Source organism: Microtus ochrogaster, unplaced genomic scaffold (genome assembly GCF_000317375.1).
Source record: "Microtus ochrogaster isolate Prairie Vole_2 unplaced genomic scaffold, MicOch1.0 UNK1, whole genome shotgun sequence".
NCBI classification, from domain to species: Eukaryota; Metazoa; Chordata; class Mammalia; order Rodentia; family Cricetidae; genus Microtus; species Microtus ochrogaster.
The window spans coordinates 17,907,968-17,927,918 of NW_004949099.1; the positions used below are offsets into that span (position 1 = coordinate 17,907,968).

The window sequence follows — 19,951 nt, forward strand, 5'->3', positions numbered from 1 at the left end:
TACGTGCATGCATCAAAGTTTGGGTTGATTTTGAAGAGAGTTAGTTGATGAAGGTAATGTTAAAGAAATACATAGCTTGTTGATAGAGTTCTGATTCAGCATTCACAAAGCTCTGTGTTTGAAGACCTGGTATGATGAAACTCAGTTGTGTTGGCAAATGCCTTTAATTCCAGTACTTAGAAGGTAAAAAATGAAGGATTAGATGTTCATCCTTGGCTACATGACACACTGGAAGCCAGTCTTGGCAACATGAGACACAATATCAAAAGAATAATAAAGTTCTAAAAACAATGACCAAAACCAAACCATAACAACAAAATAAGTATTTTGGAAGTTTCAGCCTTATTCAAGAACCTGTTAAAGTTCTTTATATTTTGAAAATTAAAGAACTGGAAGCATCACAAGCCACAAGCCTCTGTGAAGGAACATAATGATCACGAGGTTCCCAAGGTTTCCTTAGGTTAACCCTTTCTTGCCGAGGACGTCTTAGCAACAGCCTGCTACAATTCTCTGGGTCTCCTTTGCGTGCCTGGAGTCTGGCAAACACAGATGAGATACACACCCAGATTTGAGTATGAAATTTTAACTATATGAATAATTCTAAAGTAGCTGTCTCAAAGTTATATTATTAAATATTAATAGCATAATAACTGCTACAACTATACTTCCAGAAAAAGAAAAGACTGCACTGGGCAACTTTCCGTATGAGGAGATGTTCTCATTTTCTTCTAGTATCTGGAGTCATGTTTTGAATGATGAAGGAAAGGTCAAGAATGATCATAATCTCTTATCCTACCAGTCTTCATATTATTTACTCAAATAAAAAAACACAAAGAACACCATTAATGATCAATTTGTCTTGCTGGCTCCTTTGTTCTAAAGAACACAATGACAGTGCTGGTCTCATGACAATATACTACAGTGCATATGAGTTGATCCAGGTAGAGCTTCTAAATACCTGAAGCGTGTACATACTCAATTCATGTTGATTGTTATCTTTATTTTGCTGAGATAAACACCATGTACAAAATCAACCTGAGTAGAAAAGGGTTTATTTAGGCTTATAGGCTTATAACTCTTAGGCCAATGCTCCATCACTGAAGGAAGTCAAAGAATTCAAGACAAGAGCCTGGAGGCAGGAACAGATATAGGAGAGGCCATGGAGAAATGCTGTCTGATTTCCTCAGTCAGAATAATTATACAACTCAGGACCACAAGCATGGGGGAGCTAGCACCCACAGCGGGCCAGGCCTTCTCAGGTCAGCCAATGAATCAATAAACTGCCTCACAGACTTGCTTAAAGGCAATATAATGGAGAAATTTTCTCAGTTTGAAGCTGCTTGTTCACTGATGACCCTGGCCTAAGTTGACAAGATAAAGAAACAACCCAGAATCTGGCTAAGACAACTGTTCTTTTAATGTCAAACTAATTATTAAATAATTTCATCATGTTACTGGGGCTCATTTTTCTTCTTATTCAGAGAACATGCCAGTGGACATAGCTTTACATTTCCATTTGCATTTTCTCTCCTTACTGCCACCATTTCTCAGTAGGATAGATAGAGTAACTCCTGTGGGCTCAGGAAGTACTCTGTACCAAGAGACTGCTGGTATTGTTTGAAACCAATAGCACATATGTGCATTCTCCAGGCTAAATGTTATGAAGATCACTTTTGGAAGGAGATTTTATGAATTGTGTGTAAGGCATTGGATGCTAATCAGTTTTAATGTTTACAGATCCTAGTACAGCTCCTGTGATCCATGGTGTTGATGTTATGAATAGCACATTAGTTAAAGTGACCTGGTCATCAATTCCAAAGGAAACAGTACACGGGCTTCTGAGAGGATACCAGGTTGGTATCAGGTTGATATTTTTAAGTAATTTTTCATTTCATTTTCACTTCCTAAATGATACTGTTGAATTTGTTTCTTTCCTGAGATTTTTTAACTGATTTGAAGAGGGCAACTGTGGCTGCTATGTTAAAGCGTTTGCATCTTCTTTGCAGATAAATTGGTGGAAAACCAAAAGTCTGCTGGATGGAAGGACACATCCCAAAGAAGTGAACATCCTAAGATTCTCAGGACAGCGAAACTCTGGAATGGTTCCATCCCTAGATGCCTTTAGTGAATATCACTTAACAGTCTTAGCTTACAATTCCAAAGGAGCTGGTCCAGAGAGCGAGCCCTATATATTTCAGACCCCAGAAGGAGGTGAGAACATGAAAAGAGCCATCTAGGCAAATTACCCAATGTCTCTGCTAAACATTCGCTTCATTATTGATAGTTAACGTGAAGCTCAGAGGACTTCATATCTTGGTTTCTATCAATGTGTTATCAAGGGGATTTTTTGTTTGTTTTTCTAGAAATTCATTAGTTTATGAATGCCCATTTATGATCTTGTGTTTTCTAGTACCTGAACAGCCAAGTTTTCTCAAGGTCATCAAAGTTGATAGAGACACTGCCACTTTATCCTGGGGACTTCCTAAGAAACTAAATGGAAATTTAACTGGTTACCTTTTACAATACCAGATAAGTAAGTACAGAATTGAATTAGATTTAATCTACTGAAGATTCAGTTTTTGTTTAAGGAATTGGGTTGCTACACAATGAGCAATATTCCCTACAGTGCAAGGAACAGTAAAATAAAGGTAAGCTACAACCTCTGTGTGTTTCAATAAGAAACCTTTGTTTCATTGGAGCATGGTTATGTTCACCAATTTACATATTACCTATAGCCGTTTTCTCACAAGAATAGCAACTGTGAATTAGGGCAACAGAGTTTGCATTTTCTCATAGTACTAACAATTCACATTTTATATTTACAAAAGGTCTGTGGACTTCTATTTTGTAATTAAAACAGTGATTACTAAGGAAAGTGTGTGTACCATCTATTTGTGAGTAGCTTTAAGAATTATGAAACATGCCAGGGGGCAGAGTTAGTGAATAATGTAATGGAGATTCAAAGTATATTCATAGCATTATAATAAGACTGACTCTTCCAAAGAAAATGAATGATTCTATTCTCAAGCTTAAATATATTTATCTGGGTAGAACCCCCTATTGATAGCTTGCTAGTCAGGCAGGCCATGATGAGAGACTCAGAAAAATCTCTGCATACTTCTGTGACACTAGATTGAAAACAGTTCAACTTGTTTAGAACTTTTTAAAGTCATAACGTCTCCTACCTGAAACAGTCATCAAATATAAACATGATTTCAGACTGAAAAGTGGAACTTCAGTCATATCTCAATGGTAACACTTAACATCCATGAGTTGTTAAGTAGCCCACACACTGAACTCTAAGCCATTCCACCTACCCTATTCACAGAAACCAACCTAATTGTGGCCCTGGTGGATTACTCTGCTGTCTCTTGAGGTTTCACATCTGGGTCACATATGAGCTTTAGGTCCCATTGATCGCTGCTGTGCACTGCACACCTGTTTAATTAAATATGGATGAAATCCAAGAGAAGTTGTGGTTTTTACCACTAGTTTGCTTTGTGGTAAGTGCTTCTCTGTGCTGTTCCATGCACCCTTTGCAGAGCATGCTGTAGTGTACATCAGTCCTCTTTTATGGATGAAGGAATCAACACACATAGTCCACTGGTATTTGAAGGTCATACCACAATGTTAAGTGCTGGATTAGGATGAATACTCAAGTCTGTCATTGTCTAAATTTTGAGTTCTTAAGCCACACGCTTCCAAGGACCAATTTTTAAGACTGGACAGAATTGATATATTTTAAGAGTTTTAAATTTTTATTTTGTCCTATCTTTAAATTTGATTAAATTCAAACATTTTGTATGATCTGTCTGTAAGATTTAAATTTGATTTAAAAACTATTGCTCATAACACAGTAGTTGAAATATTAGTAATTATAATAGTCATTGTACTTCTTAAAATTCACTAATATTAAATTATTTATTTCATTATTAATAATAAATGCAGGGTATATTTTATATAGTGTGCTTTCGCCTTGTTCTTCTCTGGTCTAACTAATTGCCATTTGTATATTCCAGAGTGACATATACTTTCCCTCATTCTTGCATTGATTTTAGTAATTATTTTAATTGACCTTGTAGTGTTTAATGGTGATAAAGTGACTAATATCTTTCCAGCTTTACAATGATTAGAATACTGCTTGGTTTCTTGATGTAACTGCATTATATAAAACAAGGAAGGCACTTTATGTAAATAAAACATTCTCTTTTTATGAGTGCAGAGAAGATTTTTTGTAGCCTTTTTCTTACCATCGGTGTCTTCAGACCTTAAACATATCCCTACATAATTTCGCCTGTTTTGCATTTAGCATAGTGTTCAGGGCACAGTAGATACTTAAAAGCACTTAATTCGTTTATCAGTTCAGTGGACCATTGATTCTCTCTATGCTGAGCTGAGAGAGCTCCCAACTTCCAATAAGTTAATTGCAAGGACTGGATTTGTGAGGGCACAAATATGATGCATATTCAGTACACTGCACACTTTGTTTTTTTTAATTTGCTTTTATTATCTTGCCAGTTCAGACATGTTTATAATGAAATTTGATCCCTCTAATTCCTTATTATCCTGTTATACCCTTCCCTCTCCCACTGAATTCCTACTTCCCAAAATATTCCCTTCCTGCTTCCATGTCTTTTTACATGTATGATCTACTGTATTTAATTAGAGTTGCTTGCATGAGCATGACAGGAGGTTATTTATGGAGAAAGGGCAACTTATCTGTGATTTTTTCCATTGAATTAAGTGACACCCCTGCTCCCAGTCACCACTGATTGTCAATATCCCCTCAGGGTAAAGTGGGATGCTCTTCCCTGCTGAGATACTGAGGGACACACCCTTGAGCTGGTAGTTCCAGTGAGTTCATCTTTTCAAAACATAGTATTTTAGCATAGCCAGTGAAGTGTACCTCTGAAAAAAAGTTGATTACCCCATTATATTATCATTATTGCACCAATGGGTATATCTCAGCAGATAGATCAGAGTTATAGTTTCCAGGGTTCACAACTTGGTGAAAATGCTGATGAATTCTCTGCAAGCATCTGGTGTAGTCTTTTAATAGTTGCTGTAATAATAATAGTTGTCTTTACCTGGAAAGAGCTGATAGTAATGAATAATGATGGAAACTTTTTCAGGAAATAGGAATGAAAGGACAAGTCACTGCACCTTTCATTGTGAAGAACTTGGAAGCACTAATTTTTATGCTTATTTCTTCAGTAAACGACACCTACGAGATTGGAGAATTAAATGAAATCAATGTTACTACTCCATCTAAATCTAGCTGGCGTCTCTCAAACCTCAATGCAACAACCAAATACAAGTTCTACTTGAAGGCATGCACCTCAAAAGGCTGTGGGAAGCCAATAAGTGAGGAAAGTGCCACACTGGGAGAAGGGAGTAAGTACATGATGTACATGATGCTTTTGCATGCCGTGTTTTCATGCAACTGGACTAAAGTGCAGGTACCCAGTCTCTATTCCAAAATCTAGCTGACCCTCTATGCACCACCAACACAAATACAGAATTTACTCATCTGTTTATAAGGCTCACATTTGTTCACGGGTTTCTGAACAACAACTAATCATAACTTAATTTATATAAGGTCAGAAACATACTTCTAATTAAGTAAAATAAGTGAACATAGGCTCATAAAATTTCTCACAAGGTTAGGAAAAGGATATTCTTCTTTGGAGAATATTTCTTTCTAAATATTGTCTTTTACTTTGGTACTTGACTCATAGTATATTAATTTATATATCAAGTTTGATTTTATTGTCTGGTAGTTCAAGCTAAGTAAGAGTTGAAAATGACTTATCAGTCTTTGATCTTACATGTAGCACAGTTATAATTAAATTACATTTCTATCTCTCCTTTAGGTTATAAGAGTATCCCTTAAAATTTTTTTCTCCAAGAAAATTTTACGATTTTTCTTGCCCATTTATATATAATATCCTTAATGCATCAAGATCAAAAAAGGCTATGTAGTAAAGTAAAATGAATTCAGGAACTGATGTTCATATCAACAAGTTAGGAAAGGCGGACTCATATGGGGTTCAGAGTGCTCAGGCATAGGAGGGCTCAAGGGGAGAGAAAGGAGTTGATGAAAGCAGACAATAAGGGAAACAAAATCACTTATTCACAAATAGTTTACGGCAAATGTACTTCTATTCTGATTGGTTTTCTGAACTGTAGATTAGGAACACTGTGAAATCAATGGGAGAAATGCAGGGAATAGGAGAGTAGTGAGGAAGAAAACCAAATTGTGCAACATTTACTATGACACAATTGTGATTCCCTTAAGTGTGTGTATCACAACCATTCATTGTATTCCTGCTAAGCACTGTTGCACTCTGAATTTACTACAGGGTTCTTCCTGTAACTGTTTCCATCTTTGGATCCGTGTTTCTCCTCTACACTTTAGTTGCTTTTTGAGAAAGAGTGTTTTCCAATATCATCTCTCCCAAACCCATGATTTCAGGACAAATCAAACACTGGATGAAATGACAAACTCAGTAATCAGGAAAAATGCTAGACTTCAAGATAATGACAATCGCTCCAGTTACTAAAGAAGATTATATCTCAAGGTTACAAACTGGCATCAAATGTTCAATTCACAGCAGTCCAAAGAATAGATAGTGATCTAAATACTCAGTTTCCATATTGTTCATATAAGATATCAAACCACAGAGACAGTTGCTGTATTGATAGAAGTGACAACTTAAAAATCAGGAGAAATATCAGTCCCATTCTGGACAATAAGGAGCATGAAAAAATCCAAAGGATTGCCTTAGTCTTGCTCCACATTCTTCTGCATATATTGGGAAACTGGGCTTTTTTGCATTCATGCTTAACAAACTTTCCTGGAGAGTGAAAATGTTGCTGGGTGGTTTCATAACTGATGTGTCATTTTGCTAATGTGCTTCAGTGTGTAAAGGAAGATTGCTTCACTATCCCGTGTTGGTTATTAAAAACTGCGATACTAAGGTGTTTGTGTTCTTTTCCAGGCATCTGAATTTTCAGTATTCCAGCTACTGCCCTTTCCTCTGTTGACACTGCTTTCTCTTCTATAATCATATATTGCCATGTAGTAAATTATAGTAGCATTTCCATGAACTTCAACATAATCTTTGAATATTATACAGTTCTACAGAGGAGATATATCTCAGCTTCCGTGAGAACTCTTAAACTGATAACAGTTAAAATTAGAATCTATTGCTGCAGATATTTCTTCTCCCTCCTTCGATGAGGGAACACAAGTTAAGATTCTGGTATTGAAAGCAAGCTGTTTCCTTGTTCTCTCTCCAGTTTGAGGGTGTCTCCCTAATGAAAGAGGGGAAAATCATGGGCTTAGAATATGCTTTTGTGTCCTTATAGGTTTGAATAAATCACTTTACATTTCTGTTTTCCAAAAGCTTGCACTAAATGATATACTAATATTTCTGGTTTTTAAAGTAAGAATTCATTCCATTCTATTACAGCAATCCATTCTAAAAGCTCAGCTCCTCTGTGTAACTGGCTTTATTTCTGTCACGGCACCATTTTCAGTGAACTCCTTTATTCTTTATTCAGTAGTCATATAATCAAGTTTAGTCTGTGGTGAAAAGTTACAACCAAGTGCTTTTTTGTCCTATGCCCACTTAACAAAGAGTCTCGTCATCCATCCTCCATAACATTCTCAACAGGGATCTTAATTCATCTCATGTGTAAATTGTTGGTACTTGGCCAATTGACATTTTCTATGCTGAGTTGATTCCTAGAAAAATATGAATTTAATGACAAAAGTATTTTATATGTTTAATTGCAAGGTCAGAAATTAATGCATATTAATTGAACTGAACTCATTTTCATCTGTTTCTCTGAGGTTCAATGATTAACTTATTGACATATTATTGAAAGTTTCTCTTGGAAAATTATTTATTTTTTCATACATGTACTAAATCTCAGTGAAACCATTTCATTTAAATGTACCTATAAACCTGCACTTAATCTAGCTGAAGACTCTAATTCAAAAAATACTTTCTATGTGAATGTGTTGTGATGCCATTTTACCAGAACATATTGAGATCATGACAACACTATGCTTATGCATTTAATAAAAACACAGTTAAAATCTTAATTCTATTTGTAATAATATGAAAATACGATATATTCATCTTTTCACTGGCTGTGAAAATTCAACTAATATGAAAATACCACAAAATTCAAAGGATTTCTTTTTAGTCTGTGTTTGGTTTTGAGCCATTCCCACGAAGGCAGATTTATAGCACCATTCCATCAGCAAATGGCCATAAATGGATTTCATTGCATTTATTTATTTACAACATTTTAAGAGAAAAATCTTGAAATGTTAGTTTCTGAGTCCACTCATGATTCAAGAACCATTAAAGATAAAAACACCAAAATGATTTTTTTCATCTCGAAAAATGATATATATATTTTTTACATTTCTCTCCTGCTTTCCAGTGATTGAAATCATATGACTTAACTGTGTACCTTTCTTAGGTAAAGGTATCAGGAAGATAACAGAAGGAGTAAATCTTACCCAAAAGATTCACCCTGTAGAGGTACTTGTGCCGGGAGCGGAACATATTGTTCACCTCATGACTAAGAACTGGGGTGATAATGATAGCATTTTTCAAGATGTAATTGAGACAAGAGGGAGAGGTGAGAAATGAGACTGTGTGGGCTATCGTCTTAGACAATTCACTATGTCCTGTGGATTAATTTTAAATATATATATATTATATTAGAAAGTATAGAGTACAGTAGATATAAAGATTATGATTTCAATTTGTATTGGCATACAGAGTATTTCAAAATTACCAAAAGGAAATTATATCACAATGATCCCATATTTCCCTTATTGGGTTTGCCACAGTAGTCACTTGAGTGCGTATGATGCTAATTAACACCTGCCAATAACAGAAACTAAAGAAAATCGGAAGCAAACCAGAGCTCACAAAGGTGTCATGGTGATCTGCTTGTAATCCAGGCAGCTTGTGCTATGGCTTGCTTGCTGCTGCTTCTGCATTTAACTTCACTATCCTTTCTGATTCTCATCTTCAGAGCTAAATGCAACCCTACAGAGCCTCTTCCCTAAGAAGGAAGGAATGATTTCCTAGTGTCTCCCAACAAAAAACCTTCAGATTACTTTATTTCCTTTGAGAGCAAATGAAAGATTATTTATTATTTTTAAAATGATATCTGATTGTGCCCCAATGTTACATAATATCAAGGACTGATTCTAGAGGTAGGTCAACCTTGTACCTTCTCTCTATACAACAGAATATGCTGGCTTATATGATGACATCTCCACTCAAGGCTGGTTTATTGGACTGATGTGTGCAATCGCTCTTCTCACACTGATACTATTAACTATTTGCTTTGTGAAGAGGAACAAGGGTGGAAAGTATTCAGGTAAAACCATGGCTCAACATGATTTTCAACTTTGAATAGCATATACTGTGAGTTGATCTATGGGAACTATTTTATAAAAATTATGTGGATAAAGTTTATAGTGTTTTAGCTTTGAAATATACTAACAGGGAATATTTTGATTAAACAACCAAAGGAAATATGCATAGTATATAATGCTAGCTTTTAGTAGCTGTTTGAGTTGATTGGCTTGGAATTCACTAGGTAGACTAGGGTGGCTTTGAACTCACAGAGATCCATGTGTGCCTCTGCCTTCTAACTGCTAAGATAAAGGTCTGTGCCACTATGCCTGATTGTTTAGTATTTAATAGAGACTGTATGGGCTAGGGTGATAGTTCAGTGGTTTAAAGTACTTACTTGACATTTTGAGTTTGGTTCCCGGCAACCATATTGAGCAGTTCACAGTAGCTTGTAATTCCAGCTTCATGGAGTCTCACGCCTCTGGTCTTTTCAAGCACCTGTGCGTACACAAACACACACATACACATAAATCAAGTGAAATTAATCTTTTTAACAAAATATTTTTATTGATTTTTTGGGAATTTCACCTCATGGACTCCTAGAGCACAGTCACTTCCTAGTCCTCCCATGTCTGCTCCCTGACCCTTAGGACTTCCCCCAACACCAAAAGGAAGTTCAGTTTTTGTTGCCCATATGCTCACTGAAGCATGGCTGAACGCCCAGTGGCCCATCATGTAAAGAAAGCTGAGACCTTCCCCATCCACACCCCTGCCAGAAGCCATCAGCTGTGGAGAGCTGTACCTCAGCATCCTTATCACTATTTTCTTTTGCGGTGATATCAATAGCTTCATACTCATGGTTGTGGAAGAGGGACATAGAAGGCTTCTGTGACAACGCCTTTCCACACCCCAGCTCCTAAGATGAAATGAAACTTCAAGATAAAAACATTAAACTAGGTTCTTAAGGATCATAATGCTTATAAACTTAAGTTTTCTTTTCATAGATATATCAGACACCGAGAAGGTATATTATTAAGTCACACATATACTTTAATACCTTACAAAGGAGCTCATTTATTTATGGCATGCCTTTACTTCTTTCTCTACACCTGGCTCTGGTGTTGTGTGTGGTTCTGGTAGAACTCCTCCACTCCCCAGCTTTGTTCGAGATCACCATTGCATTGCAGAGGGTGCATTTCCTATTACTTTCCTGGGTAACTTTTATTGAGTGTACTGCTTCTTGAAATATTAATAACATATTGGATAAAAATAAAATCATTCTAGTTGTTAACTTGTTTTTTATATAAATTATATTCAACTTGCTATTTTATGTATACATTGTTGCTGGTTTTTTTTTTCCTGTTCATTGTGCTTTTACAAAAGGAGAAATATTAAACTCCTGCATCTCTTGGCTTATGGTATTCAGATCTATAAATTGTTCTTTATTGACTCCTGGTTCACCAAGCAAATGTTTACTGAGAATCTGTCATATACATAAAACCATGAAGAACATAACATACATTTTCCTAAAATAGCATGTCTAATTGGCACAGCTGTCCATTTCCATTTTTCTCTGAAATCTAGCTTTTATCAAATATGTTCACAATGACTAATGGATATTCCAGGTCATTCATTAGACACTTTGAAGAGAGACCGCTTTTTAATTATCTTTTTGAAAGTAATGCTTATGAAATATGAACCTATATGTGCTCTGAAGCCCTCCCTCAATTCAAACCCTTTGAAAACAATAGCAACAACTTTTCGTGTTGGAGGAAAGCTAAGGGTATGCACTGGTGAATAGCATCTTAAAGGAAACTTGTTTGTGTTTTTAAAGGTAAGAGAATCAAGAACCAATCTGATGGCCCAGTGTTTCAAATGAAACTAAATTACTTTTAGTATGGAGGAGTCTGCACATTTCCCAGTGTGGCTATGCATGTGGAGTCCAGAGACTGACATCCATTATCTTGCTCAATCATCTTCACCTTATTTTTTTTTAACACGGGGTTTCCCATTAACTTGAAGCTTACAAATTTAGCTAGACGGATTTAGTCAGCAAGTCTCAGAAATCTTCCTGTACCCTCCTCCCCATAAATGCAGCTAAAGATGGTTGCCATCAAGTCTGCTATTTTCATGCAGGTGCTGGAATAAAACAGGTCCTCAAACATGTTTGACAGACACTTTATATAAGCTAAATCATCCCTACAGTCTCGCATGTAATTATATATTTAGAATGCTTTGGTAGCCCTGATTATTTTTGTTATTAAGGTAGTTTTGATTAAAATATTGATAGAGAACACCATAATGATTGATCTTTTTGAGAGGGTATTAAACTGGTTTCACGACTTAGGTCATTAAGAGCCTATTAAATCTTCAAATAGTTTGGAGAAAAAATAAATTTTATGTTCATAGACACAATGATCTAAGTTGGATTCTCTTCATAGGACAAGTTCCCATTTGATATGGGCGAATGACATGAAAGTCTACAAGGTGCTTAATAGCAGAAAAATAAAACCCAGGGAATTATTTCTGTTTTCAGATTAAATAAAAAGCAACTGATACCTGTTGCTCAATAAGCTAATAATACTGGCATAAAAACTTGGGGCAATCAATGTGTTTTTATAACCTGCCTTTCAGCAGCCAAGCTGACGGGTCTTTCCAATAGTTTTGATGTTAAACTACTTTCAATTTTCTGTTTCAGTAAAAGAGAAGGAAGATTTACACCCAGATCCAGAAGTTCAGTCAGCAAAAGATGAGACTTTTGGTGAATACAGGTAAATGTAACTTTGTATTTCATGATCAGTTGAAAGACTTCCATCAGGTTTGTCAAGTGGAGAACGTTCTTTGTTTTTAACTCAAGTAATGGAACTACAACACACTAATTTTATAAAAGAAATTTTACCAATGGTTTCCTTACCCCACCTCTGTCCCCATTCCCTTTCTTCCTTCCTGCCTCCCCCCTCCCTGTCTCCCTCCCTCTCTCCCTTCCTTTCTTCCTTCTTTCCTTCCTTTTTTCCTTTTCCTTCCTTCATCTTTTTTTCTTTCTTGTTTTTCCTTTTTATATACTTTTACCTACTCTTATAAGAACTGAATTATTATGTGCAGGTGTGGAGGTGTGTTAAGGACCACAGTCTGGATAGCAACAAGCATCAAGATTGCTTGGTTGAAGCTCTGTGCATAACACATGTCACGTGTAATATTCACACAAACAAGTAATTGAAACATCTTAGAGCCACTCTGAAGGTTGCCTTATGGACATGATTACTTTAAGTTTGCATTTATGGACACAGATTTCAACTTTTCTTTGTGCATTTATAAAATAAAGAGGTTCCAAACTCAACTCTATGCTTGAGCCTAGACTTAAAAAAAAACCTTGCCATATTCAAATAATATTATCAATCAATTAGAATGAAAGACTAAAAGGTAAACAACTATTTCTGCAAGGCAACGAGGCTGGCAAAAGAACTAAGTGGTAAATTAATACTTAAAGCATAGAGTCACTGATACCTGTTTGAAGAGTATTATTCAGTGTGTGAGTTCAATCAGGCAGGGACAACACAGCAAGAAGTCTAGTACAACAGCCAAATTCTCCAGTTACACATCTCTGCCTCACCCTGTGCCCATTATATTTCTTAGCTTTCTTTCTTGAATTATCACCATTCCTTAGTCAGATCATCTCTACTATCTCTATTGTAGCAAGAAAATTACTATCAATTTTGGACTTAAATTGATGTTATTATATATGATTCAAGAATCTCTACCAATTAAGAAATCTAGCTGGCTCTCACTGGCTCAGCTCGGAATCTCTCTGCATGGTCATGGATGTGGGGTACTTTGAGTAGTTGACCTGGAGTAACTAATACAGATCTGAGCATCACTATGCCTCTGCTGGTCTCTATGTTCATCACTTCCCTTTCTGCTGATTGGGTGCCTTCTTTTATGCTTTTATGTTTTTTGTCATGAAGATCAGAGGAGAGAAAGACAGAGGTGGCTGTAAGGGAAAAAAAAGAAAGAAGAGAGAAGGTGTAAGGGAAGGAAGGAAAAAAACAAGAGAGTAAAAAGAAAAAGAATGTTAGCTTAAGAAAGTTGTGGTCAGTGCTGCTGTACTGATTGGAATATTCGTCCTGATTATGTCTGAAATGTAAAACTTAGGATAATAATTGAGTATTATCTCAATGCCCATGCAAAATGAAGCCAGGTATGTGCTTCTGGTGTATGGTCTTCAGGAGACAGGCTTTTGGCAAGAACTGTAGTCTTACCTGAAGTTTTGGCTGACAGTAGATCTGCTTCCTTATGTGTGTGTTGCCAGAGCTTGGTTAGATCCAGATTTAGGAGTTAAGAACTTCAGATTTTGGCAAGCCAGAGTCATCCTCAATTCCATGCCATGTGGACTTATCTCCAGAATACTTAGTAATATCTAGCTTTAGGCAAGGCAGACACACCAGAGCGAGTACCCAAGTTGCAATTCATAGTATGTTGATACCCCAATCTTAGAACTTACATCTCATTGCTCTAGTATGTTCTATTTATTGTGCTGGGGTGAACCAATAGGTTCAGCACACATTTAAAGGGAAGACTTTACACAGTTGCTCACATTCCTTTTGAACAGGGATCACTGAGGTCTCGGGACAACTGTTCACAAACATTTTTATGAAGGGAAACAAAACAAAACAAACTCCTGAATCTATTCCTTGTCCATAAGCTTACTTGTCTACACTCTGCAGCTTCTATGAAAGGATTTTTCATTTTGTTTCCCTACATCGTTTACAGTTACAGCCTTTCAAACAGTCAGTATATTTTCTGGCATTTTATTCCAAAACTTAATATTTATCTGGAATTTTTGTCTTTTTAATGTTTCAGGAACTTTCTTATATGCTTTACCCTTAGATACATGTTTTTATTACTCATTATCTGGCCCCAAAGACAATGACACATTTATTTTTATTTTTAGAACCTCAGTGTCCTGATTCTGAAGCCTGTTACCATACCACACAGATATCTTGATTTATGCTGATGTCAAACACAGATGGTTCCTTTCATCTAGTCACTTAGGAACTGGTACTTAAAACTCTTTTTTTTTATTTTTAAAATCAGATATATAAAGGGCATAATTTTGTAGCTATTTTGTGACTTCAGGCTTGCTTCTCATAATGAGTAAAACACACATCAGATATCATATTAATAATATTCACAATGATTTATATTTTCCTTTAGAACTTATTATTTCACAATTCCATATGTATATATAGTACTTTGTTCACACCCATTATCTTATCTTACCTTCTTCTCTTTTGAGCTCAAGTCCTTAGTCTTCCTAACAAGTGCTTCTCCTACTTTGCTGTGCACACACTCTCTCTCTCCCTCTGTGTTAAATAGACAGACAGACAGACAGACAGACAGACAGACAGACAGACAGATAGGGTAGATAGGTAGGTAGGTGGGTAGATAGGGCTGTGACCTAATTTAATCAATGTACTTTTAACAATTTTAATTGCAAATTTTATAAGAAACTAAATTTGGTTGATTATACTAAACAAAAGAGAAAGATACAGGAGTTTATATGACCAAAATAAGAGATAAAAGATCAAAACACAAGGCCAAGAGCAACAAGAGTGCATAAAGCAAGGAAAGTAACACTTGTCTTCTGCCCTTAAACCACTGAATAGCAATTGCTAGTGGCATAACTAGGTGACTTATAAACAGCAGAATATTTCTCACAGTCCTGGGACTGGACAGTGAGATCCAAGTCAGGACAGGATGAGTGTTTGCTGAGTTAACCATCTCACGTATGGATGCCCATTTCTCCTGTTCTGCCCTGGAAACTGCAAAGCTGCTTTCTGGAGGCCCTTTCACTAGGGCAAATACCTTTCATGAGGACTGTTCTGTGTCTGCTAATCTCCAGTGAGCCCACACACCGTTGTTATCATACTTGGGTAAAGCAGTTTAGCATATGAATTCAGGGAGCACACAGGTAACCAAGCACACTATAGCCTCAATATGAATCAGCATGTTGCATCTTCATGTCCCAAAGCAGGTCCTCATTTAAAAGGGAAACACAAGTGTGAAAAAAGCAGAAAAGTGTTCCTCAGTCACGCAGAATAAAGAAAACTAGTTATGGCTTTTAAAATACTTACTTATTGATGTGTCATTTCAGCTGCATTTCCCTGTCATTTGTGTTAATATGAACAAGTTGAAAATTATCGAACCTGTTAGCACTTGTGAAAGAGTCTTGCTGTATGTGCCTGTGAATCTGAGCTCCCGGGGAATGGCTCTGTTTTGTTTTCTAGCGACAGTGATGAAAAGCCTCTCAAAGGAAGCCTTCGGTCCTTGAATAGGAACATGCAGCCCACAGAGAGTGCTGACAGCTTAGTGGAATATGGAGAGGGAGACCACTCCATATTCAATGAAGATGGATCTTTTATTGGCGCCTACACCGGAGCTAAGGAGAAAGGGTCTGTTGAAAGCAACGGAAGTTCGACCGCCACGTTCCCACTCCGGGCCTAGGCACAGCACATGCACCACCGCTGGCTAGCACAGTCCTCCCTCCCCAGTCTCTTCTGGGAGGCAAAATCTTTTACAGAAGACTGGAAACACGTGTCCAGAGGCTGACATTCTGACATTCTGCAATTTTGCTGAGAAAAATAGCACTGCCTTCAAAAAGAAAAAAAAAAAAAAAGTCAGATGCCAAACACTTCAGGCCTGTGTTTCGTTTATGGTTTTGGTTTTGGGTGCTCAAAATGTAGAACACAAAACAAATCCTGTTCTTAGATCCACTTTGACTGAATCCAAAGTTCCTCTTTTACATATTCCACATCTGCCTGGTTCTCCTCAGTGTGTGTGCATTAATGTTGCTAACTGTGTGGGTTTCTCTGGATACACAGTTGTATTTAGTTTTTAAGAACTGTTTTAGTGACTTTGATTCACTACAGGTTAAAAGATTGTAAGCAAGTAAGCTGGTTATTTAAAATGTAAAAAGGAACATGAATGTCTTATTAAACACTTCATGGAATCTATACAGTCTGAAGTTATTATTTAAAATTTATTAGTGAAGGTCTTAGATGATCATACAACTCGTATTTATTGAGCTCCTAACTATTTGCCCAGAGGCTACCATTTTTATGCAGAGTTACAATGTTTTCAATTTCTGAATGATTGTCTTCAATTTCTGTCAGTGTGGTAACTCTGTATCTATCTATCTATCTATCTATCTATCTATCTATCTATCTATCTATCTATCTATCTATTTATCATCTATCTAATTTTCTTCCTTACTTTCTTCCTTTCTTTCTTTTGCTCTTTCTTTTTTCTTTCTTCTTTCCTTACTTTCTTCCTTTCTTTTTTTACTTTTTAACTTGAACTAATTGGAGCTGCAGAAGGTCAGAGGTTATTTTAAAAAGAGAAAGAAGATGTTGATGATTGTATTTTGTATCTTCATTTGTATGTTCACAGCATTTAGCCTTTATGTTTATAGACTGGTTCCCTTGGATATGTTTTATGAATGCCTTGTACATATTATATTAATATCTACACATAGTGTTTTATTTTGAAGTGAGAAAGAGAACATTAATAAGCATGATTGTACAGCTAAAGTGTATATAGTAGGATGCTGTTTTCATCCTTCAGGGGCTAACCCAGCATTCCAGATTCAAGATTACATGAATAATTGGATTCTATTCTTATATTACTCTCCTTCAAGTGCTCTCAAAATAAAATAGCATATAACGATTGAGGGAAATGCATTCATGTTGTTCAAAATAAGTTTTGGAGTGGATTCCTGCCCCAGTCTCCAACAAATAAAATTATTTACAGTAGAAAATCTTATGTACCTGTTAGTTTATATCATATTGTAAATGTATCTGTGGTGGTATCATCATTTTTAATGTTTTCATTTTGTCATAGTTAGTACAGGGTCAGGGAATTAATTTCTGTCATGTGGGCTACCAGTCCATCTAAAATGGTACGGAAGTTTTAGAGTGTTTTAGAAATACCTTGAAGAACTCTTCACACATATAAGTAAATAATGGATGCTAACACTCTCGTGTAATGGAAACTTTTAACCTCACCATGAAATTATTAACTATGTTGTGATACAGTTCAGATATTTAACTTTACTTTGTGTAATTACTGGCATATCCTTACTGTTTAGTCTTCATGTTTAATTGATATGATGTGCTATGTTGCTTTGGGGTTAAAATCATAGATAGGAAAATGACCAATGCAGTAATGTACACAAAACATACTTTTTAAATCTCATATCTCTTCTAGAATGCATAGGTAGGCAAAACCTGTTTTCTCAAAATCATGGATCACAATGTTTAGCTACTTTTCTGGAAATAGTAAAAGAAAGGGGGCAGGTATCTTTATTCTCTAGCCTGTATGAGTGTGTAAGGATCTACACATCCACTGTGTGAACTGATGCCCAGCGCCATCTGATGACTAAGGCACAGATTGCTGGAGGAGCCTCTGTTGTGTGCCATTTTAGGTGGGGGGCTGTGGAACTGAGCTTCACAGAAAATAAAGGATGTGACCGATAGTTAATTATGCTGTTATTCTGCCTCCTTCTCCTTATCATCATTCAAAATGTAGTTTGGAAAGGGTCATATGGGTTGATAATAATAACCAACAATGTAGAACAGTTTCATTAAAAATTTAATAATCTTTAAGTCTAATGTTGATGCAAATACTTACATTTTTGTTCCAAATGAAGGTTAAAGAAAATGAGGTTGTGCTATAACCCCTTTTGCTAGCTTCTGTGAACTTCTAAATGCTATTTGGTTTCATTCTGTTGTACATCTTCAGTAGAGCAAGACAAGATCCTTGGAGTCCTTTGATTTTAATTGTAGAATTGGATTATTCAGTGTGCTCAAATGAAAACACATCCAGTAGGTTAAAGTGGATTTAATTCTTTTTCTCTCTTAAACAATGAGGGGCAGACTCTGTGATGTGCAATGCTGATTACCATTGGGGAATAATTATTTGGGAAATGCCCCCCCCCTGAGTTTTAAGGCAGCTGCTAATATATACAACTTTGTTCTTAAACTGGTTTTGCAGTAACTTTCTGTAGTCTACTGACAGTATGATTTTAATGTAAGTGATTGTATATAACCTCCAGGATTGTGGATGGGGATAAGTTCAGAAAGAACTGTTTGAGGGTCAGGGAAATCTGTGTTCTCTTCCAGGTTCCAGCACTGACTATACATAAAAACCTTAGGCATATTGCTGAACTGCTTTAACTTCAAACTGTGCTACAAAAGTGCTAATGTTTGCTGTCACAGGGTGTTCTTTTGTACTAAGAAAACTTACGAATGATAAAATCTAAGATGCCTTTTAACTTCATAACCCAACCTGTAATCAAATTAAGTATCAAAAACTCACCCCCACATACACCAACTCAATTTTCCCCCTCTAAGCACATAAATATATTTTTATAGAAAACAGATCTACAGAAAATAAACTAAATCTTGCTGTTAAGTGTGGAGTACGATTTGCATATGCCATTGAAAATTAATAATCGGAAGAAAACTAAGCAGGGTCTTTGCTATACAAAAGTGTTTTCCACTCATTCTGCATGCGTAATTTGTAAGATGTGAAATCAGTAGATTTATTCTCTTGGTATAAAGGCATCTGATATTTTAGATGTACCCATGTTTATAGAAAACTGTAGAGCACAATGGACTTAACGCTATTTTCTACTCATGGAAGAGATAGAGGACAATAAGGAGAGATGTCGGCTGCTTTTCTAAGTATTTAAAACATATTTGCCAATCGAAACCCTAAATATGTTTACATGCCATGAAGGCGTAATTCTCATAACAACTTTAAATTGGTTGTAGTACTGGTTTGTGGTCTGTGATAGTAGATGTATCCTAGTGTTCCTATAGTGAGGTAAGTAGGGCTGGGCCAAAGCTACTTTGATTTGTCTTCAACTGACTGCATCGTCAAAGAGACAAAAAGTACAGAGGGCAGGCTCATCTGGTTAGCTTTTCTGTTCTTACATAGATTAATGTTCACAGTAGATCTTTATTCGCGTGTGTTTGTGTTGTAGATGGTGTTTGTATTATGCTTATGGATATGTGTGGTTCAATACTATTTTCATTACACACGAAATTCTGCTTTCAAATAAAAGTTTGACTTCATGTACTCTAAAGACGTCTGTGTCCCTTTCTATCTAATTAAAAGCAGAATTTACATTGCAAGCTTAAACTTGGTTCCTACTAATTCTGAAACTATAAATAAAGCATAAATTAATTAAGTTTGAAGAAGAAGAATAAGTGAAATATTTTATTTGTATCACTATGTTTACAGAAAGACTACTTGATGTCAATAAGGGCTAGAAAATATACCAACTTCACAGTTACAATGAATGCAAATTAACATGTATATATTTTTGGTTGGCTTATTTTTCAGTAAAAAAATGTAGCAATGTGTCATTTTAATAACATGTGGTATCCTTTATCTTCAAAGTGGATAAAAGTTAAAATTGACATATTCTTTTAAAAATGGGATGCCCAATTTTCTGAGTATTTTGATATTTAAAATATTTTGCTATGTACCTTATACAA

The 19,951-nt window shown here is 36.0% G+C and overlaps 1 protein-coding gene across 6 annotated transcripts in view; it reads left to right on the plus strand.

Moving 5' to 3' along the window:
- Chl1 (cell adhesion molecule L1 like) overlaps positions 1-19,531 on the plus strand; it is a 211,522-nt gene extending 191,991 nt beyond the window's left edge. For 5 of the 6 annotated variants that reach the window (XM_005364953.2, XM_013352991.1, XM_013352992.2 and 2 more), the window contains 8 exons: positions 1,738-1,853; positions 2,007-2,211; positions 2,411-2,533; positions 5,215-5,394; positions 8,500-8,661; positions 9,283-9,414; positions 12,091-12,163; positions 15,677-19,531. In XM_005364953.2, coding sequence (XP_005365010.1) covers positions 1,738-1,853; positions 2,007-2,211; positions 2,411-2,533; positions 5,215-5,394; positions 8,500-8,661; positions 9,283-9,414; positions 12,091-12,163; positions 15,677-15,893 — 1,208 coding nt within the window. In that variant the 3' untranslated portion in view covers positions 15,894-19,531. The remainder of the gene's footprint in view (positions 1-1,737; positions 1,854-2,006; positions 2,212-2,410; positions 2,534-5,214; positions 5,395-8,499; positions 8,662-9,282; positions 9,415-12,090; positions 12,164-15,676) is intronic. The other variant, XM_013352993.2, reaches the window with a different exon arrangement.
- The last annotated feature ends 420 nt before the right edge of the window (positions 19,532-19,951 follow it).